At 42.4% G+C, this 27,935-nt stretch overlaps 1 protein-coding gene across 1 annotated transcript in view; it reads right to left on the minus strand.

Annotated features, from left to right (window-relative positions):
• The window catches only part of Mtap (methylthioadenosine phosphorylase), a 42,486-nt gene extending 17,314 nt beyond the window's left edge, over positions 1 to 25,172 (minus strand). The window contains exons 1-4 of the mRNA XM_047525331.1: positions 24,985 to 25,172; positions 14,324 to 14,410; positions 13,092 to 13,150; positions 9,569 to 9,736 (exon numbers count right to left, since the gene is read on the minus strand). Of these exons, the coding sequence (XP_047381287.1) occupies positions 9,569 to 9,736; positions 13,092 to 13,150; positions 14,324 to 14,410; positions 24,985 to 25,017 (347 nt within the window). The 5' untranslated portion in view covers positions 25,018 to 25,172. The remainder of the gene's footprint in view (positions 1 to 9,568; positions 9,737 to 13,091; positions 13,151 to 14,323; positions 14,411 to 24,984) is intronic.
• Positions 25,173 to 27,935: the final 2,763 nt, after the last annotated feature.

Here is a 27,935-nt window from a genome sequence, read left to right on the forward strand (position 1 = left end):
TTTTTTTTTCTAAACTTGAAACAGGAAAAGACAACCATTTTTCCCACAGAGAGGAGAGACAGGGAAGGATGAAACAAAAGAAATCCACAGGGGAAGGTATATAATCTGATGTCTTCTTCCAGAGGTGGGAGTAGGGGACAGTACTGGGAAATCCTTTTACAAGTCCCATTTACACAACCACATATCTATGGACCAAAATTAACCTGTTACTCCCATTTCACCACACTAGCTGGCACTGAAGCCACCTCACTTGGAGATGAGGCCTCAGTGCACTCAAAGAATGCAAATGCTGCCCCTGATCCTCCCAACCTCTGTGATAAGTATCTTAGGGGATAGGCTTAGGTAACCCTAAGTAATGTCAGAAGGGTTAAAGAACAGGTCCAATGGCTGCTACAGCTATGTCAACAGATGCTCCTCTCTGTTGGAAAGACTGCCCAGCTAATGGTGCAACATCCTTAACTCCAGCTCCGCCTGGTCTCAGTCTCCAGTTAGTCAAGTATTAACAACAATCTCACTCGCAGCCATGATTACGAAAGAAGGGTTTCAAATCCTCCAGTGGCTACACCCCAACAGACATCTAAGCACTACCACCACATCTTCTCTGCCTACCCCTCCCATTTCTTTTTGGCTCTTTGCCTTGTTATTCCCTCCTTTGTACTGAACTGCTTTACTTTAAGGTAAAACATGTATTACATTATGCTTTATGTTTTATTACGTACACGTGATGCTTGTTTACAGTTTAATTCCTTATTTAAAGTGGAACATTTTATTATTTTCCCTTTTCAGAAAAGGTCCCTCTGGAATTACAGCTTGTTGCAAATCTCATCTCTTTTGGCTTCTCCATTTTCCAACCATGAAACACGATGCATTGTCCACCAATTCATAAAGGACTTAGGAAGATAAAGCCAACCAAAAGGTCCAAATAACCCACAGCAGATCAGAAGTGAGGAGTGGGCCTGAGACAAGAGCAATGGGATTTACTACCAGAGCTGAGGAAAGTAGATGACATACCCAAGAGAAATTCTAGAGTGAAATGTGTTTAATTTTAAGAGAATTTGTCCTCCTTCAGAGTTTTCCTCTGAAATCAGAGAAATCAGAGCTTTAGCAACTCAGCCAAAGCCAGGCATATCCCATAAGTGGGGACTGTTATATAACACTGCAAGTTCACTTCTAATTTCCAGTCAAAACAGCTCTTCTATATTCACCACTGTGGTTCAACCTGGAGTCATTTTCTGAGTGAGTATAAAAATAGAAAATGCAGTTTTGCTACAGAATTTTAAATTAATCACAGAATACATGTGTTTTGGGCAAACTAATTAGCCTCCTCAAATCTATCCTTCCTTCCTTTCAGATGGGATCACCATGTTGCCAGCTCATGACCCTCTGCCTTAGCCTCCTGAGTAGTTGGGATTATAGGTATGTGCCACCATGCCTAATTCCCTAAATTCTCTTCACAAGTTACGTGGAACCTCTCTGCTGCTATGGTCTGAAGGTGTGCTCCCAGAATTTCTGTATTGAAACCCAAACTCCTAAGATGATATTAGGAGGCTATGATTAGGTTGTGGGGGTAAAGTCCTCATGACTGGTTATCAGTGCCCTAATAATAGAGGTAGCAGATGGAATTACGGTTGCTAAACAGCTGATCTTAAGATAGATTATTCTGGATTAACCAAGCAGGAACAATGCCATCACAAGATGACATTAGAGGGAGGTGGAAGAGTCAACTTCAGAGTGATGAGATGAGAAAAGAACTCCATCCACCATGGCTGGCTTTAAAAAGATGTATGGGGACCATGAGCCAAGCAATGTGGGAAGTAGATTCTCTTAATCCTGCAGAGGGGAAGGTGGCTCTGCGGACACTCTTTTTTTTTTTTTTTTTAATTTTTTTAAGCTCAGCGAGACCCAGGTTAGACTGCAAACTTGCAGACTTGTAAGACAATAATTTTGTGTTGTTGAAGTCACTTAAGTTTGTGTAATTTGTTGTAACAGCAATAGGAAGTAGATGTGGGTGCTTCAGTGGTGTGAGATATGATTAACTCCATTATGGTTTCTACAATAGCAAAGAACTGCTGCACAGATCTGCCCCTTACTTTTTCTTCAACCAGTAAACCTTTCTAGAAAGGCAAGGAGACTAAATTTACTTTCCCAAAGCATGGGATCCACTGATTAGCTGGTTTTGCCATTTACTGGCTGTACACCTCTTACAAAGTAACTTTGATCTCTTTGCATTTCAGTTACATCAGCTTTCTCCTATTTAAAATGGAAATAAAACCATTTACCTCATATGGCCATGTAAGAATTGAATTATATTAACAAGGTGCAGGTGCTTGGCACTCTACCTATTGCTCATGTAGTTACTATATGAGTGGTGGTTGCTAGAATGCCTGCTTCTGTACATCTCTTCTACCAACCTTACATGGTAATTTTGAGGAGCCTCTAGTCAAGTATATCCTCAGAATTGCTTGAGGTTGCCAACCAAAGATATAGGCAAAGAAAACTGAATGCACAATAAATGAAAAAGTGCCCTTTGAAGAGTGAAGGAAACAAAATCACGATGTGCATTGGCAAAATTAATGAGTTTAAGACAATCAAGGAGAGACCACTGGGGACAGGCACAGTGGGAGAAAAACCTGGAGAATGACTGGTAGGCTGTTTCTTAAATCAAGACCCTTGAACTGGTTATGGTCATTTGTTAATATTTCTCCTTTGGGGAAACATGGAGTTGCAAACAAGTTGAGGGCAAACACCTGTCTCCCAGCAGAACCAAATACAAACCACATACCTCTGAGGCAGTTTCAGAACATGACCTGCCTAAACAAGCCCTGGCACGCAGGAACATGAGTCAATTCATTTCCTGGCAAAGCAAAATGTCTGTGTTCACAAGGAGGGTGGCTTTGGGGAAGTGATTCTGCCAGCTTTATCGAAAAGATATCCAAATAAACAATAACGTGAGATGAGATAGAGGGAGTTCTGTCTGATATGAAGAGCAACAGATTAAGAGAAGTGGATCTGTTCTATTAACCAGAAGGAATTGAAAAAGTTATGAATTTATCATTAGGATAGTCCCACTGCTGCAATCTCCGGAGTGTCCCTAACTGTTTATGGTGCCATAAAAAAGAAAAAGAATGAATGCTTTTATCCCAATGACAAGAGACTGCCAATTAACATGTTACATATTTTCCCTTCCCATTTTCTGTATTTTCATGAGGTCTTACTAAACTGTACACTGAACAGTACTACAGAATAAAATCCCTAACTGTGACCCATGTGGGGACAGCAATCTCTTTGTTCTTACCTGTGAAAGGATAAAAGATACTAAGGGGGGTGCTTCCTTGAGTTGTGATAATTTGCAGTCAGGAATATCATTTGGGTTACAAAAACATTTCCTGAAGTTACTATGCAGCTTTATAAGCATCCTGAGAACTGCTGCAGGTCAATGTATGTCACTTTACTGAGTCCCATGGCTATGCAACCACTGTCTCTGGTTATTCACCCAGGAAACAATACACACATGTCCTTGTATATAAATTAGAAAAACACATGCTTTGGTGCTTTTATTCTTAGGACCATACACTACAAAGGGGGAAGAAGGTTGGTTGGAAAAACCTGCACGTTTTAAAGTTTACTAATGGGACACAGAAACTTTCCAAAAGGGGCCTTACCATTTCCAACAGCAATAGTCAAATAAGTGTTGCTATTTCCAGGATCTAACGTCAACTGACATGTGACAAGGGCTTAATATGTTCTTTCACGTTGGAATTATTCAGAGATAGACTGAATTCATGTTCAGAAGACCAGATATGATCAGATAATAAGTATTAATATTCCCCCCCTGGGGGAGAGAAATGAGTGGGGATCCTGGGCTTTCTAAGTGTAAATGTCAGGGAAGAAAACCATTTCTACAAAAGCAGTAAGAGATTTTAAAGCATATGTCAAAGATTTCAAAATCAAAAATGAAAGAAACTACCAACAAATTACATCCCATTATAGGATCCGTTGAGATCGTCTATGTAAATAGCATTGTGGACATCATTCCTCCTTAGGCTATGTGGTTAATTAAAAAATCTGGGTGCAATGCTGCTGATCACTGCTGCCACAGCCCTGAGGATCAGATCCCAGAGGGCAGCAGATGCCTGGGCTCCATACTTTTATCACTGTCTCTTAGTTTCTACTTCCAGAGAGAAGCATGGGAACCAGATTCGAGGGGAGACAAGCTGAGAGGAGGAAGAATGTCAGGGAAGGAGCTCACTCCCAGGAAGGCAGTGAAGATGTGAAGAGAGGTGGGCTCAAGGCATGCCAAGTGACAAGACAGCACCTTCTGGAAACTGGACACAAGGGTGACAGATATTCCCAGCAATGAGGGGACAGCACTGCCAGTGTTCCTTCCAGATATAGTCCAGAAGTGTGGCTTGGGGGAGGGAGGGTGGGGCCCGAAGACAACCACGGGAGAGAATTTAATCCTGAATTATTAAATGTGAAGTCTCTCTGGGGCCTTGCCTCCAGGCAGCCAGGGTGGATCTAATAAGGAAGAGTAGGGCTGCAAGCATGACGGGCAGTTAAACTAATAGGCTTTGGATATGAAGCTAAGTTCAAATCCCACAGGGTCCACTTTTGAGTCAAAGGTAATATTTCTGAGTCTAAGTCTCCTCAACTATAAACTAGGGAAATGACTGCTGTACAAAAAAAAAAAAAAAAAAAGTGATGACCTGATGATGTCACCTAGCAGGAATTCAATCCTTGATAGTTCAGGATTTTTTGTAGCAGGACCTACTGATGGTGAGAAATCAGTAACAGAACTAGGTTCTGGAGCAAAACATAAGAATGGATTTCACACAGGGGAATAGTTGGCCCCACTTCAGGGATAGCTCTAGCAGGAAGGTGACAAAGAAAAGCAGGTATGCAAGTAAATGGTGGAAAAGAGCAAGAAGGAAGCTGTCAAGTGGCAGAAAGAGCAAAGCAGAGGCTCCCTGTAAAATTCTTTACCCTGAATCTCCATTTCCAATCATCAGAACCTACGGGAAGTCTGACAGACTTGTAATGGGGAGCACACCCCCACCAGGGCTAGGGTTCCATACAGTGATGTCATGGGGAAGCCCAAGGCAGGCTGAGTCTCTGGGAGGGGGGAAATGAACGGGTATAAATGATCTCTCAGCACTATTTACAGAGGGACTTTCCTAATGAGTCAGAGTGCATCACAAAAGCATACCCAGAACCCTCCCAGTTCATACAAGAAAATAAGTTGCAGATGATAATCTACAAAAGGATGCCAGAATTCTTAGGAAACAATCCAAAACCCTTATTTACCAGATGAGGGTGCCGGGTGACAAAGAATTTTGCAGCAGAGTCAGAGGAAAGAATTTGGATGTCCTCCCTCCCCAGCTAGTGCTTCTTCCACTGCATTCTGTAAGCAGAACTTAACCAGGGGCCAAGGTCAACATGTTAACTGTACTTCACAGAAACCACTTGGCACTAGGAATCACATTCTGCTTTCTATAAAACTTTTTGGTTGTATTTTTCTCATTGTTAAAAAAAAGTTCTTATTTGCCTTACTTGTATAACATTCCTCATAAAACCTACTATTAAAAAGAAATCTCATTTTCCTTCTTATTGATATGTTTACAAATTTTACCTTCAGATATTTTTGACTGACAGAAGCAGATTCCAATAGTCTGATTATTGTTAAAGTTTAATGTGGGCACTTTTCCAAACAGTTTACAAGTCTAGCTGTTGCTTTTTACATTTGCATAATTCCCATAATAATGAAGATTGATAGCACAGAGAAGCAAGGTTGTGTATAGAAGCTTCTGGAAGTCACTGCCTCTGTGCCTTGCATGGCAAGGACAATTAGCTCTTTGGGGTGAAAAAAAAAAGACCTTATCACCAGTTCTCCCACATGGACAAAAGAATCTGCAGCAGTATCCAATAACAACTGAGTTAGAAAAGTGGGGGTGCACAGGCCACAAGGAACACAGGAAGAGGGAAAAAAAAAAAAGCCTCATGCTTTGATGAAAGCAGCCAGAGGGAAACAGTCTTGCTTTGCTCCAATAGCAAAAACTTTAGGAGAAATCACTCCTATCTAATACTTTTTAATGTTCTGTGGAGGTCAAGCTTTAAAGTGAGGTGTATAATGGAAAGGCTGATAAACAAAAACAAAACAAAAGGCCAGGCCAATGAACCATCATGCTTATAAACTTCTCCACTTCTGATCCTGAACCTGTTAGGCTTACACAGGGCCTGTGCCAAGTCACAGCATGGAGAAGCCATGTCAAGGACTAGATTAAAGAACTGCCCATTACCTATCCTGCTGGACTCAGAAGGAGGAAGCTGTTATCTTACACTCAAAGAAGCCCTTGTAGAAAGAACTGTTACTACCCTGAGAGGAAGTGACTACAGAATCAATCAACAAGTAATGACGAGTTGGTTCCTCACTGTCCCTGTACAGAGAGGGGAAGAGACACAGAAAACATGCAGATGCCAGGAAGAAAGCACATGCAAAGCCCAAGGAGAAACCATCTACAAGTCCACCTGGAGCCCTGAGAGCAGCCGACTTCAGGGTGCCCTTTATTCTTATGGCAAAGCCAGGGTCTAAGCCAATATTGGGAATGAACCTGGGGTGCTCTACCACTGAGCTACTTTCCCAGACCTTTTCCTTTTCCTTTTTGGTACTGGGGATTGAACCCAGGGGCACTTTAATACTGAATCACATTCCAAGTTCATTTTATTTTTTATTTTGGGGCAGGATATCACTAAGTAGCTTAAGTCCTCACTAAGTTGCTGAGGTTGCAACTTGTGATCCTCTTGCCTTAGTTCTCCGAACTGCTGAGATTTCAGAGGTGCACCATCACTCCCAGCTGTGGAATCTACTTGGAGTCCCTCATGAGCTTTATCTGTCTACCCCCACTTATAAAACGTGGCACTCTGGTTACCCACAGAGTGCCATGGTGACAGGGTTGAAAGTCAGATATACTCTGTCCATACAAGGGTATGCACCACAGGAGAGAAACCCAAAATTATAAATCTTGAAGCAGATTCTTTTTGAGATCCTTTTGAAGTACAAGTGGCTGGACAAAATTCTCTTAAGGGACAGATAAAAGGTCCACTTCTTTTCCCTGTTCAAATGGACTGTATAATGACCATAAGGAAGTTAGAACAGGTCCCAGTCCTAACCATGTTCTATCCTCAGTGGCCAAATGACTTGTGGCTCTGACAATGGAGACTTTATACAAAGTAGGACAAATAGATTCATTGCACCCAACACAGCAGGAGGCACAGGGCACCAGAAAATGTACTGTGGACAAGACTCCTATGGATTCTCAGTAGGAATTTCTATTTTAATTTTTGGTTTATGAAGACCATCTCACATGGATACGAGGACCAAGGGCAAGGGAAGAATGAGGAAAACCGCACATTACAAATGGGAAAATGAAAACCATAATGCCTTCTTTTTGGTCTTTAAGTTCTAGACTAAGACATTTTTTTGCTTTCCATGGCAGACCTGATCACAAATGAAAAATGGTTGTTTTTCCTTTAAATTCTTAAGGTATTTCTTTGCATGTTTGACAAGGACCTGAGGACTGAGTGCACATGCCCAAACGCCACTGGGCCCACTGCCCTCTCCCCTGGTATGCTTCCTGTTTTCTGCAGGACATTCTCAGCCTGGACTCCCCTTTGCTCAGACCCAAACTTTTGACTTTTTACTTGCTGGGATGTAGCAGAAAAAATAAAAATAATAATAAAAAAAAAAAGACTTTCAGAAAAGAATGACCTTACTTTCTCACAAGAGCCTTGTCAGACTCCTCCGAGGGTTTATTTTATGATTACAGCAATAATCTCGTATTTCTGAAAACAACTCAACCTCTAAGGTATACACGGCATGGCTGATGCACAGTCCATGCTGGGGACTGACAGATGAGAAAGGACGTGCTTTAGTTATGCCATCTATAAAGTCAAAAGTCTTACTACCTGATTCCAATTCTTTATTTGTTACAAAGTGATGTTAGAAAGAATAAAATCAATCTTTTACTTTTAGACAAAAACAACTTCCCTACCCTTTGAAGATTACTTTAGGATGAGGATGTTTTTTCTGAGATAATATGCTAGCAAAGTTATGGCAATAGGCCAAAGTGTATGTCTCTAGATCAGCCCCCCCAAAAATCCATGGGCAGTGCTGGGGAGCCTGAGAGACAGTGTAGTTCAACCCTTCATTCTGATGGGGGACTGACACACAGGTAGGTGACTGATCTGCTTGAGGCAAAACAGAGCCAAGATGAGATCTCGGATTGAGTACTCCTGCCCCTTACCCTGCAGCCCTATGATCTGTGGGGCAGGTATGTAGAACGTTACAGTTCTGTCAAACAAGTTGAAGCTCTGGGAACCTTAGGGCAAAAACAGCACAGCCTCAAGCTCACTTCTCTTCCTCAGTGACAGCACCAAGACAGAAGTCAAACATTTGCCTCAATACACACGCACAATCCACTTTATTAAGAAATGTGTTTTCAGTACAGCACAAAGATGGCATTACCCACAAGGCAAGAGGTTCTAGTTTTCTTCTCAATGACATGTTCAAACACATACGTGCCCACGTCTGGTTAAATGGAAGCCTCGTGGCTCAATCAGGGGCACTATCATTTTAGAAAATGCTGGCCAACAGCAGTAAGATACAAGCTACACAATGTAATTTTGAAATTTCTAGTGGCCACACTAAAAAAATAAGAGAAACAGGTAAAATTAGCTTTAAATCTTATCTAACCTAATTTATCTAAAAATTTAATCATTGAAATATATGATCAATATAAAAGTTGAGATTTCATCATGTTTTGAGCATATTCCAAAGGAAATGAATTCAGTATATAGAAGAAACAGCATGTGCAAGTTCATAGCAGTGTATTTACAATGCCATGATGTGGAATCAATCAGGTTGTCTATCAGTGCATGAATGGATAAAAAAAATAGTATTCCATTATGTGAATGTACATACAAAATGGAATACTATTTAACCATAAAAATGAACTGTCACCTGTGACAAAATGAATGAACCTAGAGGACATTATAAGAATTGAAATAAGTCAGGCACAGGACAAATACTGTTTGATTTTACTGATGTGTAAAATTTAAAAATATCCAACTTAGAAGCAGAGAGTAAAACAGTATTCATCAGAGGTTGGAAAGATGTTGGTCAAAGGACACTGAATTTCAGTTAAGCAAGAAGAAAACCTTTTTGAGATCTATCGTACCAGCATGATGATTATATTAATTGAAACGTATTATGTATTTCAATACTGTTAAAGTAAAAATCAAATGTTCTCACCACCAAAATGGATATAATGTGAGATATAAATTAGCTTTATCAATCATATTAATCATTGTGTAAAGGTATACATAAACTCTCCAACTGTATCCCATCAATATATACAATTAAAATTTGTTAAGTAAAATTAAAACTTTCACAATAAAAAGCTTCAAGAGCTTCTGTGTCCTGCCCTCCCCTCCTCCCTGTAGTTCCCACACATCATCCTTCTGAGCTGGGAGTGACCAGTTAGTTACAAGAGCATTTTAGATGATTGCTCACCTGTCAATGAACTGATCGATGACGACGATGTCACCAGGCTGAATCTCCTCCCTCAAGGAACCACAAGCTGTTGTCACTATGACATGTGTACAGCCCTCCTCCTTCAGAGCCCAGATGTTCGCCTGGTAGTTGACTTTTGAAGGCATAATGGTGTGCTGCCTCCCATGTCTAAGGGAAAGAGGATAAAGATGGTAAACGAGTGGTCAGGGCATCTTAATACTGTTAGAAAAGGAGACTAATTCATAGCAGTATTTATTGGCCTTTTCTATAAAAGCATTTTTATTGACAGAGGAGGAATGAGAAAAGATCAGGCAATAACTAGTCTACAACAAGCACAGACTAGTTCATCTTAAGATGCAGACCAGCTTTACATTCCATACATTAATTTTCCCATAAGAGCAGGTAACAACTTGCTTAGAATCCACATTCCAGGAAGGTCTGGAGTCTATCTATCATGTGGGGGCATGAACACCCCAGAGTGAGGCATGTGGTCTCACGTGCACCACTGTGTAGAAAACAGAAATGGAAGCCCGAGTTCTCAGTTGGGTCTTTCCATTCCTTTCTGCCTGGCCCCTAAAAAGCTAATGAAAACTTGAAAGGTACGAGAATTCCCAGTTGTTTGGAGTGACATTAACAGGTTTTGTCCAAGGACTGATTACCTGACTCATGACCACTGTGATGGTCTGCATGGTGACCTACCAAAATTCTTATGTTGAAGACCTAAACTCCACTCCTAACTTGGAATGTGACTGTTTTTTGGAGACAAGTCTTTACAGAAGTAATCATATTAAAATGAGGTCATTGGGGTGGGCCCTGATCTAATATAACGGGTGCCCTCAAAAGAAGGGGAAATTTGGACACAGATATATAGAGAGGGAAGAGGATATGAGGACACCGAGACAAGACAAGACAAGCTGAGAGAGGCCTGGAACACGTCCTTTCCTCACGGCTCTCAGAAGGAAGCAGCTCTGCCAACACCTTGGTCTTGGAGTTTTGGCTTCCGGAACTCTGAGAAAATTCATTTGTTATGCAGGGCAGCCATTCTGCAGCACTGTTAGGGTAGCCCCAGTAAATCAATACAGCCACCAATGCTTCCTATCATGCTTCAATAAAACCCAGCACTTTACCATAGATTTCCATCTCCTGGGTCCCAGTTTAATGACACATCCCAGCCCTTTCCTCTACCCCTCCTAACCCTGGGCTCATGGCTCTGCTGTATCCACGCTCACTCCTGCTCAGGCCTCAAAGCTCTTTAGGTCTCAACTCTAAGATCACTTCCTCTGAGAGGTGCTTTCTAAGACCACCACATCTACGGTGCAGTTCCTCAAACTCATTTTTCTTTATAGCGCCTCTCAGCACCTCAATCTATCTCCTTTTTGTGTCAGTCATTTCAACTGGAATCAGCCCAGAGGGTGATGTCATGTCTGCCTTCCTCCCTGGCACCTAGAACAGGACACGTGCAAAGTAAATGGTTTGATCTGTTAGATGAAAAAATGTGTTTGGTTAAATTTCTTTGATTGCTTGAAATACACAACAGCACACACACACACACACAAACACAACTACCTGGAGGGACTCCAATGAGCAGCTAGTAAAGGGAACTCAATTTCTGAAATTATTTCTAAAAATTCATGTGTGTTACAAGGCATGCTTGGAGGCTATATTTCATAAAGAAACCTAAAATTATCTAGGCTGCTTGAATAACTAAGACCCGTCATACTCCACCACAGAAAGGCAATGCCCAAAGTCGTTTCTTTTCCATGTGATCATGCAGAAGGAATATCACACAATACTTACAGTATTTGATGATGATTAGAAATTTGGTCTTTTGTTTTTGTTTTGCATTACATATTTGCTTGTATTTTTTGGTGAGCACACTTACATTCTATTTTACATATGTGTAAGGCTGACTTTCTATGTGTTTAATATTAATACTCACACAGACATATCTAGAAAAAAAGACTAGAAATAAATATATCCAAATATTAAGAAAAAGTTGGGGCTTTGAAGTAAAATTTTGAGTTTGAAGCTCTACCACTTACTAGCCCTGTGACCTATCATTCACTCAACTCTCTCAGCCCAGTTTCTTTTCATCTGTAAAATAGATAATGAAACACCTACATAATAGGATTATTATTAAATACCCCTTGTAATTATCATGTTTACAGTTAAAAAGTATCTTTAATGTCTTCCCTGATTAACAACAACAGAAGTATTAAAACATCAAAATAACTACATACACATGTAGCATATGTGGGCTTCTATCCTGAGTTCATAGATGACCTCTCAGAAGGTGGGGAGCATCTATACTCAGAGAGTACATATATCTTTCTGAAGTTGGTCTCCAAAACTCTGATTAGATATTTCAAAAGAAATTTTAAAAACCAAAAGCGGTTCAGAACCATTGCATTAGAGGGTCAAACATTTCGCAGTCTGACAGGTTAGTTCAGGAATATAAAAGCCTCAGTGTCAGGCCACATTGCCAACGGTCTCCCCTGAGAGCTTGGAAAAAATTAAGCAATTCTCTAGCAGTGACCACAGACCAACAAAAGGAGGTGGCCTGAAATCACCTTGGCAACCATCTAAAACAAACTGAGGGTCCCACGTTCATGCCCTGCATAATCCCTTCCCCTTCAGCATGGGTGGACCGGAATCACTTCCAACTATTAGACTTCAGCAAAACTGCAAATCATTCCATGACCAGGCTCCACCTTGCTGGTGTGCTACTGACGTCCTACTGGCCCTACTGAAGCGAGCTGCTATGAGGTGAAGAGCTGTGGGGAGGCCACGGGGCAGGGAGTGTGCGCTGCCTGTAGGAGCTAATGGCCTCAATCCTCCAACTGAGAGGAACTGATTCTGCCCAAAATACGGAAGCCTGAACAAAACTTGAGCTCCATATAAGAACAAGCACTGAATACACCTTGCATGACCCAAGCAGAGGACCTCATGAAACTGTGCCAGACTCCTGACCACAGAAACTGTGAGATGTGTGTTGCTAAATGTGTCATAATCTATAACACAGCAATGGAAAAGTAATACATGTAGTCTGATTAATTTCCAACTGTGTAATAGAAACAATGTTGACTCCTTTAAACAAGGAGCAGCATGAGCCTCAACCAGGGAACAAGGGTATAGGCACTACAATCAACCCACTTCAGAGACCCTAAGCCCCTCTCCACAAATGCGAAACCACTATACAAGGAGCTATGAATGGAACACTGTTCTTCATGTTAATTAGAAAAGAAATGAACAAAAAATAATTTCTTCTTGCAGTTAGAACTGACATTAGAGTTTGAATTTTATTCAACAGATTACTTTTCCAACCTCCACGGGTGGAGTAGAACATGAACTCTTTGATCTACATATGCACTGCTTACCCCAGTAATTAATTAAATAATTAAAGGTGGTTAAGATGTTCTGACTCCCCCAACATGTAAAAGCTCATGCCTGTAGCACTACTCTTCCAAGAATTTAAGCTAAATTTAAATTTAGTGATAATATTGTAAAAGCTCAAAATACCTACCTTGCAAGGAGGACACAATCAACATTTTTTATCTTCCCCAAAATTAAGGCATCAGATGGCTGCATGCAATGAAAAACAGTTACACCTCAATGATTTTAAAAACACATAAGCAAACAATTTAAAAAGATGCCATTTAAATTGTTAACCTACAATAGATTCATGGAGACTTGCAGTCTGAAAAAACAGCTTAGAAAAGAGTCTAGATATGATTGATTAACATAATCATCAATGAATATGCATTGAGCTCTCTACTGCAGACTCTGGTTCTGAAGGTTGCTGGAGGCCTACATAGGTAGCACTTAATAAGGTCATTTGTAGCAAGTATTCAGGGACTCTGATGGCAGATTCATCAAATTTAGACGTGTCAAGGGTATATGGCAGGCTCAAGAACAGGTGTGAGTAAAAGGCAGAGAGGTAATGAGATCACTGTCACAGGATGAAGGACTCAGCAATAGTGCTGTCTGCTTGTGTTAACCAGGTCTCAGATGGCCATGGGGTGACCTGAGGTGATTCAGGGCAAGGCTCTGTGCACTGAGGGGTTAACAATGCATGAGGCTAAGAGGAAGGCCAAAATGACACAGGACCTAGAAGTCATGAGGTCAATCCAAAAACTAAGCTAAACAGAAGGATTTGATTAGAAAGGACAGATGCAGAGATCGTCAGAAGATCAGAGGAAATACAGTATTTGGAAGTGGCAACAGAAAGTGGAAGGCATACACCCTCACCCTGGCCTGGGTAATAAGCAGACGGTCCTGGAAAAGGAAGAGTACTTCCCTCCCAGTGCTACGAATACCCATTGTGTTCGGATCTCCAAGACAATCCTCCTCTGGCTCTGGGCTCACTCAAAAAATTGCCACTTTGTAATGGTACTTCATCCTATTAGTCATCAGCCTGTCCCCTGAGTTAGTGTGCTGTGACCTATGGTCTCTGAATTAGAAGCTTATTTGAATGCAGACTTGAAAAGCATAGCCGTATGTCTAAAATGAGTGTCTGCCTTCTAGCAACAAAAATTGAGAAGTCACTTGTGGACATTCAAAAGCTGTGTTGTCAAAAACAGGGAGCTCTGAAACATCCTTACCCTGGGCTGATGAAACCCAATGGCAAGACCCCACACTCTGCCTGGAGCAAAGACCTGGGCTGCCCATACAAAAGCAATTTTTTTCTTTTAATTTAAAAAGCAAGCCAGTAAGAAGTGGATAAAGCCAACATGTCTCTACTAAATAGATATTAACCTTGCCAAATGGAGTATCCACATATTTTTCAGTTCTTCCTTCTAAAATTTCTGGATCATCCAGGCCTGTTCCACCAATTATTCCAATCTAAGGGAGGAAAAAAGATCATCACAATGGGTCATTTTTCATCAGAAACAAAATAATTATTTTAAATGAATTCACTTACTTGTATTCATAGGTTCTTCTCCATTTCTGCTAAGCCCATTTCAAAAAAAAATTGAAAACTACTGAAACACATTCAAAAACATTTGAAGATCTTCTTTTGTTTGGAAATAATCAAAATGTAATTTTTTTGACTATATCACATTTCTGACTGAATTACAAATAAACAGAGAGACATTTTTAGATATCTAATTAAGTAACTGACAACATCTGGAAGGAGAAAGTATTTAAACAGTCAGAAGCTAGACACCATACCACTGGAAATCTCATGGAAAGTGACCGGAACAATCCCTCCAACCCTAAGGAAAAGGTTTAACCCTACTGAACAAAGTAGCTTTTGGAACAAAAAAATTCAAAGTTAAGAATTACTTGAACATCTAAAGTAAGCCATTTTTAGGTCAGGTTATATAAATTGATTTATATCAACACAGAGGAAAATGGCTCTTTCTCTGGCCCTAATTTCCTGGGGGGAAAAAAAATCAACAAATTGAAAATAAATAAATAAACAAATAAATAAATAAAATTCGGGAATTTAGTGGGATCTTGCTGAAAATTCTGTTGGTTTAATACATTTCCTTAAGTGGCTAAGTCAGTTTTGATGGAGCCACCTTGTGGTACATTACTGAAACCACAGGTTTTATTGTTTTATGTCACTTAAACATTACAAGTGAAGATTAATCAACATTAGTTTTCAAATCAAATCAACAGCAGTGCTCCCTTTAGTCAATACATTAAAACCATCTATTTGAATAGAAATTTTTGTTTTTAAAAAGAAATCACAAGGCCTTTTTGCAAACCTGGCCGTTCCTTTAGCCTGGTCTCTCCATTTCATCCTTCATTTCACGTACCCTCTGAAGCCCCACAGGTCATGGGAAGGTTAATAAACTGTCCCGTCCAAGTCCTCATCTTGGTCACAGAAATAAATTGCCAACTCTAAAAATCAGCCTATTCTTTGGAGATTCAGCTACTCAAAGAAATCCTTGCATTTTTACTTATGAACACTTTGAATTGATTACTTTTAGATATTCCCTGGGTCATGGCCTGGATTCTGGATTTAACACTGGACCCCTCAGGCTTGTAGATACAAAACAAATCTAATTTTGGAACCATTCCCTCGTTTTTATGCTAGTCTGGCAGGGAAGCAGTAATTAAGAAACGCTAGTGGGGCATGGTGATGCATACCTATAATCCCAGTGGCTCAGGAGACTGAGGCAGGAAGATTGCAAGTTCAAAGCAAGCCTCAGCAACTTAGTAAGGCCCTACGCAACTTAGTGAAACTCTGCCTTGCTTGCGTGGCAGAGGGTGGGGGGCGCTGCTGGTTATGTGGCTCAGTGGTTAAGTACCTCGGGTTAAATCCCCAGTCCCCCCCCCCCCCAAAAAAAAAGCTAGCCAGGTGTCCTGCTGAAATTCTGCGTCCCAAACTTCAGTTCACACCATCCAGGCTGTATGATGGCCCTGCATTAGGCAATTGACAACTCAGCCCTGAGCAAGGCATGTACAATATTTGACTAGAAAGCAAGTAGTCCATGCTTGCCAGGAAGACCAGGATGGAGTTTCTGGTATTGAAAATATCTGCAGGCAAGCCCATCCAGTCTTCCAACTAGTTCTAGTAGTTTATGGAAACCCATCTTCCCAGGGATAAAGTAACAAGTATAGCAAGTGGGTGACGTATTGCCAACCCAGGAAATTGGACAGCCAAGATGGAGGCTGGTAATGCCAAAATGTGGCCAATGTCGCCACCTGCTGGCCCTATGTCAAAGTACAGTTGAAATGAAGCCTCCAAGCACTGATGACCCAATTCTATTTACACATTTGCAAGTCTCTAAACTCAACTATCAATTCAATACTTGCCTTGAAAATGAAATGACTGTGTCTGAGTATTTACATGTCAGATGTACTGTGTTAACTGCTTCAGAGGCCTAATTTGTTATTTAATCATTACACTTACCCTATGAGACAGGCCCTATACTATTATACCCATTTTACAAAGAAGCAAAGGTAAACACAAAAATGAAGAAATTTGTGTAAGAGCAAATCCTAGGGAGCAAAACTGGGATAGGGATCCAGGTGCCTAAGACTTAACCATCATGATATGCTATGTCCTAATATCCCATGGAGTCTTTCTTGACATCATGCTCTATTTAAAAAGTTTTGCAGTTTCCATGTTATGAGGAAATATGCTCAGCAGGGTCAAGTTCTTGACCAAGGTCAGAGAGCAAGCAAAGAAATAGTATCTCTGGGTACCAGATGAGTGACCATCTCAGAGAAGAAGGTTGATCACTGATAACCTCATCCATTCTCAGGAAACAATAAAACCTTGTAAGACCCATGGGCTGGATCACCAGTCCCAAGTTCAGGTAATTCTAGACTGCCTAGAAATAGGCCTAGGGTCTGAGATGGGATTTCTGGGTCAATTCTGCCCATCACACACAAAGTTCTAAAGTGGAAATTCCCTGGTCAATCAAGGTCACTAGAAGATTTTGTCAGTTCCTCCCACATTTTCACACTGACAGACCACTAAGCCAATCTTCACAAAAAGAGAAATACAAGATTTGACTTCCTCTGAGACTGTGGAAGGATCTGTCCAAGTGGTGGTTCACCTAGCCAGAATGGTTACATCCAGCAAGGCTGACAAGGTGAATCCTAATCCCTACACTGTGTGCACTTTCCTTAGTACCTGGCCCCAGGACTTCATCTACCCTACCGAGTCTTAGGACCCATCACTTTGAGACATGGACACCCTACTTCAAGAATCCGGTGCTCTATGATGGCATTCTCAAAAGAGATGGACTGCGTTTGAGTGCTTCAACTCTCAAAGAGGTAAAAGTCAGAGCAAAAGCCAGCACAGTCTATGATCTGAGCATTTCAGTCTGTCAGTTCTGGTTGCTGCTAAGTTTGGTAAGCTCAGCAGATAGAAGCCCTCATTATTTGGCCAACTAGGCTTTAAAGTCTCTGAGGACTTTTCAAAATCCTGGATGTCCTATATGGGAAAAGAGCAGCCAAATGTCTCAGGCTGGCAGGCCTATTTAAAACCTGCAATATGGTTCAAACGTCCTTTGTGAGGAATTATTATGGGCTGAGCTGTGCTCCACTCCCCCAGATTCATGAAGTTCTAACCTGCAGTACTTCACAATGTGAAGGTATTTGGAGACAGGGTCTTCAATGAGGTCAATAAAGGTTAAATGAGGTCAATGGGAAGGGCCCCAAAACTGGAGTCCTAAGAGGAGTGATTCAGACACCTGCATAGAAGACTGTGAAGATGCATTGAGAATATTGCCAGGGATAAGTCAAAGACAGAGAAATTGACCCTGTTACATCCTGATCGTGGACTCCAGAACTGTAAGGTAATAAGCTTCCATTGCTTAAGTCACCTGTCAGTGAGTTTTATTATGGCGGCCCTGGTAAACAGGGATGTTACATTTCAGTCAGAGAAGCCTGATGGCCCCACAGATCAGAACACTCACGACTTTGATCAACCTCTCCTTACAAGTCCAACGAGGAATCACTCTTGAAGACACACTTCACTCCTGAAATGCTACAGTAATTTTTGAGGGTTTTCCTCAAAGCTCACTGTGTTCTTTAGAGCTCTCCTTCTCAGGATCTACCAGAGTTCCTCCCAAGTCAGCTCAGGGATGCTGAACTTTCAATGCCAATGCTCAGGTCCCAAACTGCAGAGATTCTGATTAATGAGAAAGGCAGAATTTGTTTTAAAGCCCCTCAAGTGGTTCTAATGTACACCCACAATTAAGCATGCTGCTCTAGGGCTTAAGCCACAAATTTATAAAATGTGGCCTAGCTGAGTATGGTAGGCTGAATAATGGCCCCTATGTTCATCAGTTTTTTGTAGCTGTGACAGAATAGCTGAGGAAATAAAGGAGGAAAAGTTTATTATGGCTCAGGGTTTTAATCCATGGTCACTTGGCCCTGTTGCTTTGGGCCTGTGTGGAGGCAGAACATCATGGTTAGGAGCGCATGGTAGAGGAAAGCTGCTCACCTCATGGTTACCAGGAAGGCAAAGGGAGAGAAGGGTCCTGGGTCCCAGTATCCCCTTTAATGACCTAACTTCCTCCTCCTAGGCCCACCTCCTAAAGGTTCCACTACATCCCAATAGCACCATGGGTTGGTGACCAAGCCTGTAGCATATGGGTCTTTGGGGGACATTTAAGATTCAGACCTTAACAGCACCCCAAAGAGATTGTATTTATATTCAAATTCTCAGAACCTATGAATGCTAAATGACCAAATTAAGAACCATGAGATGGGGAGATTATCTTGGATTATTTGAGTGGACCCTAAATGTACTCAGGAAGGAGATCTTACAAAAGGGAGGCCAGGTCAAATGAAGGTGGTGGGATCTTGGGAGCAGAGGGAGAGAAAAGGGGATGTGACTGTGGGGTCGTGAGCCATGCCAAGCTGATGACTCCAGAAACTGGGAAAGGCATGGAACTGGTCTGTCTTTTAGATCCTCCAAGAAGAGGATACTGGCAGCTGGATTTTAGCCTTGTTAGATTCATTTTGGACTTCTGGCCTCCAGGACCATGAGAATATACTTGTCATTTGAAGGTACTCAGTCTGAGGTACAGCAGCCACAGAGAAAGCAACACTGAGTAAGACTCACCATTAGAGTCTGTTAGAATGCAGGTGCCAACTCTTTCCAAAGCTCCAGGGTTGGTGGACATTTAACATCCTGGGGTTTGTTGAAGTCCCAAGTTTCTGGTTCAGCAGGACTGGGACAGGGCCCAAGATCTGCATTTGTAACATCACCAGGTGAGGCAGATGCATAGGAAGCTTTGAGAACCACTGGTTTAGATGCCTCTGAGGTACAGACTAGAATACAGGGATTACAATCACAGGTAAGGATCGAGCATCCCACTGCATACAAATATTTATGCTATGTTTCCTCATCTTCCTTACCTATGAGGGTCAGATTTCTACTTAATCTACAGAATTATCATGAGAGTCAAATGAAATACCACATTAGCATCAGTTACTGTTTCAGTTCACCTTATTAGCCCCAGGAAAACACACACAAAATCAAACTAAACTTCCTCAAAGCAAAAAAATCCCCTTACTTCCTTGTTTTTCTCTGCTGGTCTATACACAAACCTGGCTGCTCCTAACTCTCCTCACCAGGCAGGCTTTCAGGAATGCAGTACAGGGGTCTCCAACCCATTGTCAAGTGGTTCTCCTGGGGGTGTCTGGAAACATGGGACATTTGTAGTTGTCACAGTGATTGGGGGCAGTGCTGCTTGTTTTTGGGCAGGGGTGTGCTAAGGATGTGCTCTATGTCCTTCAATGTTCAGGGCTGTCCTATAAAACAACTGTCCTGCCCCAAATGCCATTGTGTCCCTAGGCAAAAAAAAAAGGGCTGATTGGTAATTCAATTTTCAACAGAGGTGTGTGTGTTGTACCCCAATTTTAGAGTACCACATAGGGACTTTCAGTCTGAAGTCCTCTGCCGGCCACACTTGAGAAAGCCAGAAATAGTTTTAAAGGCTCAGTCTCCACAAACAAGACACCGACTTGCCACTTTCTTTCCTACCATTGTTTTGGTAGCTTACTACCTGTCTAAAATGGGACACACCTGTTGGGAGCAGTGAATAGATCACTGACTTGAACGATGTAACCCTGGACAGTGAGGCGCCACTTGCTTCTGGGAATCTATTGGTGCAAAAGTGCCACAAGTGCCGAGGGAAACACCCATCTGTAGGTGACTCCACACTGCTGATAGGGAGAATTCCATGCTTGTCATGGAATTTACTAGTTCAAAAGCCTTGAATTCAAATCCTAGGAATTTACTAGTTCAAAAGCCTTGAATTCAAATCCTAGCTGCCCAGAAGTAGAAGAGACGGGCGCAAACTGATAAGGCCCAACTAAGCTATTTTGCTCACAAACTTCCTCCTGTTTACCTGGAAGAAGCCTCTTCACAGTGAATTCCTTTGATGTTTATACCTATATAATAAACACGGACTCTTGCTCTTAGTTAAGCCAAACTCTATCACGGTTGTTTACCCACTGTGTCACTTTTCCACTTATAATTGTGTCTTTGTCTTAATTTTTATGATTTCTAATTTTCCTAATCTGACCCACCACCTGCATTTAGAGAATTGTTCACTCACCGGGCAGGTCACTGCAAATCATATCTCCTCCTTGCCACAACAAAAAAGATTAAAAGGTTATTTTTTAATCTCCCAAAGTGAAAGTTGGGGAAGTCACAGTCCATTGAGAGACCCCTTAGAATACACTCTCTCTGGATGCCAAAGACCTGTTTGGCCTTTTGCTTCTGCTATGACTGAAGCAAGCGGACAATGTCTCCCTGAGGTCCCCCTGGACAATGCCAGGTGTTAATCCCAAGGCCTTTGAGTCCCGCTGGCTCTGTTCCTGGCTGCCCACCTGTTATTCTCACCCCCTGCATGAACCACACCCAACTACAGTGAACTGTAGACTATCTCAATTACTCTTCTTCTCAGGGGCTTCCTTCCTCCCTCAATCCAACATCACGCTGCACCACTTTATTCCTATAGCAATGAGACCCCGTGGCAACATATGTCCCAGCCTGCTAACTAGCAGTATGTCAGAGGAAGGAATCCTATATTCACCCTCTTTGCTTCAAAGAGTCACTCATGGCTCCCATCTCCTATTTGAAAATGATTAACAGTATTACCATCCTTTGGGTTCCCCAGGTCAGAAACAGAAATCCTCCTGTTTCTCTTGCTGCAGTCCCCATATCTTGCCAATCTCCATTCTACTACCTCTGAGGCTATCACCGCGGACTGGAGCACTAGTGCCACAAGCACTTGGCCTGATTTAGCTCTTTCCCCATGCAGGCTACTTTATACACAGCAGCCAAGCAATCACTTAAAACTGTAAATCAGATGCTACCTCTCTGCTCAGAATCCTTAATGGTTCTCAGAACATTTAGAATCAAATTCAAATCATGGTCTATATGGAAGGTTCAATAAATAAGCTGCACCCACCCAATTCTCAACATGCACCAGCACTGAGATTTCTATTCCTAGGACTCCAGCTCACTTCTTCCTCAGACCTTGGTTCTAGCTGTCTTGACCCCTATCTTTCCTCAGGTCTTCACATGGTTCTTTATCCTCATTTTGTCTATTAGTTTGTATTTAATCTGCTCAAGCTGCTATAACAAAATACCACAGACTGGGAGGCTTATAAGCAACAGATATCTATTTATCACAGTCTGCAGGCTGGAAATCCAAGATAAAGGCAGATTCAGTGTCTGGGGAGAAACTGTTCTGGTTCATAGGTGAGGCCTTGCATGGTACAGGGAGACAAGGCAGCTCTCTTTCAAAAGAGCAATATTCTCTGGGTGTGGTGGTGCACAGCTATAATCCCAGCTGCTAGGGAGGCTGAGGCAGGAGGATTGCAAGTTCAAAGCCAGACTCAGAAACTTATCAAGACTTTGTCTCAAATAAAATATAAAAAGGGTTGGGGATGTGACTCAGCAGTCAAGTGCTCCTGGGTTCAATTCCCAGTTACCCTCCTCCAAAAGTACTATTCACATGTCTGAATACTATTCAAGACTAATCACCCCCCACAAAGCCCACCTCCTAATACCATCACACTGGAGATTAGGTTTCAACATATAAAATTGGGGGAGACCACTGCACAGCTTAGAATTTGCTTTCCTAGAGGCCTTTTCTGACTCCATCATTCTGTTTCACTCTCATGTTGGCTGGCCTTCCACCTCCACTAGAAGATAAGCTTGAAGAAAAGAGGGACATTGTCTTACTCAAAGATGCACCCCCAGTGCCTGGCAGGTAGGTATTCAGTACATACTTTTGGACAGGATTCAGCCACTAGACAGCTAGATTTTAACAATATACAAGTATCATGCTTCCAATCCCAAGTTGATGATGTTTTTCACCTTTATGATCTAACTGCACCTCCTAAACCAAGGTGACTGAATTTAAGTTCCAACCTCTATTAATAGTTGTATTTTACAAAGGGAGGTACTGGGGCTAGCATTAACAGAGTGTCTAGAACTGGGCTGGGTGTGTTACATATTACTGTGCTTAAATCCAACACTTTCAAAGTAGGTGTGATTGGCGCTCCTCTGACAGCTGAGGACCCTAACCTAAGGCTCAGGGGTAAGGTTCTGAGGAGGAAGTGTTAGGACCAACTGGGATATCGACTGAGCCTCTAGGCTCCATAGCTCTTTCCTCCCCTTTCTACCTTGAGCTAAGCTGCAGCACCCTCACCCCATATCACCAACCGAACTGTGGTTTAAATGACCAGATGAAATGATGGCAGTAAGTCAGGTCACATGTCACCTGCCAGTGATGTCAATAGCTATGGGCTCAGACATACAACTGTGCCCCTACACCAGACCTGGAGAGTGTTCAGAGGGCTCAGGGAGATTTACCTGCTTTGTGCGTGCATTCCACATTCCCCTTCCTAAGCCTGGATGTCCTCCTTACTCACAATAAAACAGGGTACAGAGACATTTCAGAAATGCCTCACATCTAGTTGGTGGAAGGTCAGGTTCTACGTCCAATTCTGCCATTATCTAGGTCCTGCTGTATAATTCTGGACACCTTAGTTGATCTTTGACATTTGCAAAACAGTGTGGTCATATGGTCTTGAAGGAAAAGTGCTGCCACTACTACACCACGATGAAGGGAGAGAATATGGTTCTTATTAGCTGTTTTGCCCTGGACACAGGCACCTCATATTTTCCACACAGGATGCTGCCTTAGCAGTCAGGGAGAAACGATGTTGGCAACATGGATTCTCGATGACGAAGTTGTCACTTGTTCTAGCCTTGCAGAGAGAAATCAGCAGGCAGGCCTTGTTCCATTTGTACCTCTTAATTTTATACCCAGCAGCTTGCCAAGAACAAAAATATACATCATTCAATATTTACATCAGGACTTAAATCACACTGCCTGTTCTGTACTTTAATGCACTGCATTATTTTACAGGGAAACTGTCATGGAGAATGCTAACCAGATTAAAGTGAGGCAGTTTTAAGGAAGATCCCTCTTTCTGATGGTGCTTTAAATGAATTCCTGTAAGAGAAAACTGTGACCTAATGATACCTAACATAATTTAATTCTTGGAGAAATGGTAATTTAAAATCAATTTAAGCTCTCCCACTTACAAACATTACTATTTAATAAGTTTCAACCATATGTAAAATATAATCCTAACCCTCCCAATAATTTCTGCAGTGAAATCTGCACATCATAGATAGGTACTTTAGGAAATGTAAACTTTGCACATGAGTTTCATAAAAACCCTTTCTACTTTGTTCTCTCTGACTGGCTGGGAGAGGTCTTCTATAAATGTAAATAACTCTTCAAAACGCAAAAGTTTGAAAACATCTAATTTTTACTGCAACACCCTCACCCACTCCTCTCCTTGTAAGTGGTTCATGAAGCACTGCAAAAACCTAACATACCAACCCCTCTCTGGCTGACTACCAACTTATCCGGAGAAGTGGTTTATCCCAGGAGAGCTGCACACAAGTCAAGGAACCGAGATGTTTGGAGAAGACAGCGGACCTTGTGCTCCGTGGGCAAGAAATTTCTAAAATTGAACCAGGTTAATTGTGTTGTTGGTCAATAATAAACAGTCCACAAAAGGCCTGAAGTTTTATCAAAAAATTTTGTGTACTGTAATTCTACTCACACTCCACTAAAGGAAAGAAGTGTTTAAAACTCCAAGGAACCTCGCTGCAACTCTCAAAAGTCACTCCCAACTCTGGCCAGATATTTCCTACACGTTTTGATCCCACGTGCCCAGACCTCTGAGGACCTGGGGCTTAAGGAATCTAAGCTCTTAACTTTCCAGATTGCAAACAAAGCAGCTTCAAGTCAAAGGCCTCCAAAGCGAGAGCGGCCCTATGGAAGAGCCGCCTGTACTCCTTTATGGTATTTAAATAAAAGTCTCAGATCCCCACAGCATTGTGCTGAGGGGAAAACTTCAGCAAGGAGAAAGCTAAGTTTGTAAGAAAAAGAAGCCGGAAGCTTGCAAAAGAGCAAGTACGCAGCCCTCCCACGTGGGCCGAGGATAGTGAGAGTCAGAAAGCGGAAGCGCGAGTCCCGCAAGGCACCAGGCGACAGTCGTAGCAGCTTCAGAAGCTCGGCCACCTGAGGCAACAGCAAGCTCTAGCAAGAGCACCTCCAGGGAAAGGAGTGGTGCCCGGGAAGGGTGGCAGCGCGGGCGAAGCCAACGGCTACCCATTGCCCCTCTCAAAAGGGCTTGGCACCGCCCTGCAGGCTGCGGTGCAGATAAGCCCCAACGTTGGGGAGAGGAACACAGATAAGCCCAAAGGTTGGAGGCGAGGAGGTGTGCACCCCTCCCGGAGGGCAGCGCCCCAGCCCCTCGCCGCCGCGGCAGGGCTGCACTAGCAGGGCTGCACTGGCAGGGCTGCACTGGCAGGGCGCACAGACCAGAGGTGCGGTCCCCTGGAGCCGAGGCGAGAGGATACCCGCAAGGCGGGCCACAGCCGCCGGGCGGGCTGATCTCACCTTCACAGCAGTGGTAGCGGCGCCCGAGGCCATGTCTGCGCTGGGGAGAAGCTGCGACAGGCGAGCGCGCCGGGCCCAGACGCGGCAGCGGGGCCAAACACACGGCGCGGGAGGCAGCAGCGCGGAGTCCGGGGGTGGGCCCTGACTCCTCCTCTTCCTCCCCGGGACAGCTGGATTGGCTGCGCCCGTGGGCTCTCCCCCGCCACCCCCCGCCTCAAATCAAGGTTCCCGCGTCCCGCCCCTTTTGCAGACCTTTCCGGTTCTCGGGCTTTCTTTCCTTCATGCCCAGTTGTAACGGGTTCACGAGAGTGGTAATAATGGGTCGATGTAGGGGAAACTTCTATTAATCCAGACTCTCGCTTTGTACTTTAATTAGCTCCTTAACTTTCACCAGAACCCTGTAAGAAGAGCAGTACTCCCAGGTCGGCTCAGTACCAGATGCCTCTACGCCCCGGCAGCGAAACCAGGCCCGGCTGCGTTCCAGAAGTTCTCGCGGGAGGGAGAATCCTCGGGGAAGAACTGACTGGCTGAGATTTCCTCCGGCGCCGGTGTGGGCGGGGCGGGCCGGGGCGGGGGCGTGGTCTGCCCTTCCTACCTCGGTTCACCAACCCTTCAATTCCCCACGGGGGATGTAGCAGGGAAGGGTAGACACAAACCTCCGGGTTGACACAAACCTCGGGGTTGACAAAAGACTGAGTAGCGTGCTATTGGTTTGCAAATTATGATTTATTCATCTTAGTTTGAGGGGAGGCTTTCAAGGGGATGAAACCCCCAACTGGCTCCCAGCCCGGTTCCAGCAGGCAAAGGCCTTCTTTAACCCTATCTACGCTGGAGCAGCATCCAGTACACCTAGATTCAGAATCTGGACAGATGTTGCCATCATTCAACACTGGCAGGATGCCCCGCTCCCTACCAGCCCTTTATTGGGATAATAGTGTTATACATATGTATATGTATATATATGTTATAGTGCATATATGTATGTATATGTATATATACACATATATACATATATGTTATAATGTTATACATATGTATATGTGCATGTGTGTGTATATATATATATATATATATATTTTTTTTTTTTTTTTACTCGGAGTAACCTCTCCTAAGCAAAACACTGGCTGGTAGCGATCTTAAGAATGGTCTCTGAGACGCAGAAATGCTGCAAATGTCTCGTGGGTAGGGGGTCTGAGGAAGGAGATACATACCTCTTTCCCTACCACAGCAAAACACAGAAACAATACACAAGTACAGTTTTACTCAAAATATCACTGTCTTTTTAACTCGGATGTTGCCCATAAAACCTGCTTATGTAAACAGTATATACGTTGACTCTCCCATTATTTGCTTTAGCACTAAGTTTTCTCTCAATGTCAATTTTTCTGCTGCAATTACCTATTTCTTTTAGGTCATAAAATGAAATAGCAAAAGGAGTAAAAGTAGATAAGGTGCTTCCTTGGAAGGGCAGGAGGTTGAGAGTTCTTCATGGATGAAGAGAAAGTAGTTTTCTAGGGGCCTTTCTGACGACCGCAGCATTAGAAGCACACACTTAGGGACAGATAGTTGCAGAGCACACAGGATTCAATGGGTTTTATGACTGCTGCTTCAGTAGGGGATCAACTTACCGGCTTTGATGTGACACCTAAAGTCAGTTTCTCCTCAGCACCCCCTGCTGAAAGTTAGACACTGTAAGCAAGTTAGACCTGTAAGTATGAAAACATCCCTCAGCAGAAGAAACTGGAAGCCTAGAGGGAATTTGACTGAACTTCTGGACTTCTCTGCTGTAACTTGAAGGTCAGGCTCAAATATTTGATTTTGAACACCTGATGTTCGCTAAAACAAAACTTCCTAGTCTGGTCTGGTTTCTGGGTGATAAAGTTTGCAAGCCGTCTATGAGAAGAAATTAGCATTTCTAGACAAAACTTAAGCACTTTTCTGTCCTCTTCTAAGAAATTAGTTACCCACCCACCAGCTGATTGTTAGGCACTATTTTGTTCTTTGTGTATAGGGACACATAGTTCAAGAAAAAACTAGCCTACCTCCCAAGGAGAACCCCAGTTTTCATCAATGTGCTATATGAGACCAAACATGCAAATACTAAAAAGCACAAGACTGGTCAACTAATGGTGATTTGAACCTAGAGCAACTACTACAGGAGTCTTAAAATCATTTTTAGAAGAATATGTCAGATTTTCAGGTTAAACATACAATATTCAAATATACAGTCTGCCTGTGTCAGAGATATATTAAACTCATTAACAAAGGAATCAGTTGGTGACAAAGCTGATTATTCAAAGGAGGATATAGTAAACTGAAACAGTAAACAGAAAAGAGAATACTGGAATAAAATTGAAAACTTAGATATAAAATTGGGTTTGTACTTTACAAGTCAATAAAACTGTCTTATGGAGTTCTTCCCTAGATACCATTTACATCTCTGGGGGACAGGGGCGGAAACTGACATAAATTTTCTACAGGGTAATACCTAACACCACAGACTTGGAATGCTTACCAGTAAGAAACAGTAAAACAAGTTACATTGCTTAAGAAACAGGTTGGCAAATCTTGCCTACCAAAAGGCAAACATTGAGAAGCCCCAGAAGTTCAAAAGCATAGAGAGTACCTAATAAAATGAACATGACTGTAATCTAGTACAACTTTATGGATGCTAAAATTGAATTTCATATAACATGAAATATTATTTTTCTGGTTTTGGGGTCTTTATTATTATTATTTTTCCTTAACAAGCCTAGAATAAAAAGAGGACAAAATTTCAGATATCGGTATTAAGGCTTGGATATGAGGTGTCCCCTTGAAGCTTTTGTGTTAATGCAAAAATGATCAGATTGTGATAGCCATAGCCTAATCAGTCCAACCTAGGTTGACTGGGTTGACTGTGTACTAACTGTAGACAGGTGAGTCGTGGCTGGAGGAGGTTGGGTCCCTGG

Source organism: Sciurus carolinensis, chromosome 14 (genome assembly GCF_902686445.1).
Source record: "Sciurus carolinensis chromosome 14, mSciCar1.2, whole genome shotgun sequence".
NCBI lineage: Eukaryota > Metazoa > Chordata > Mammalia > Rodentia > Sciuridae > Sciurus > Sciurus carolinensis.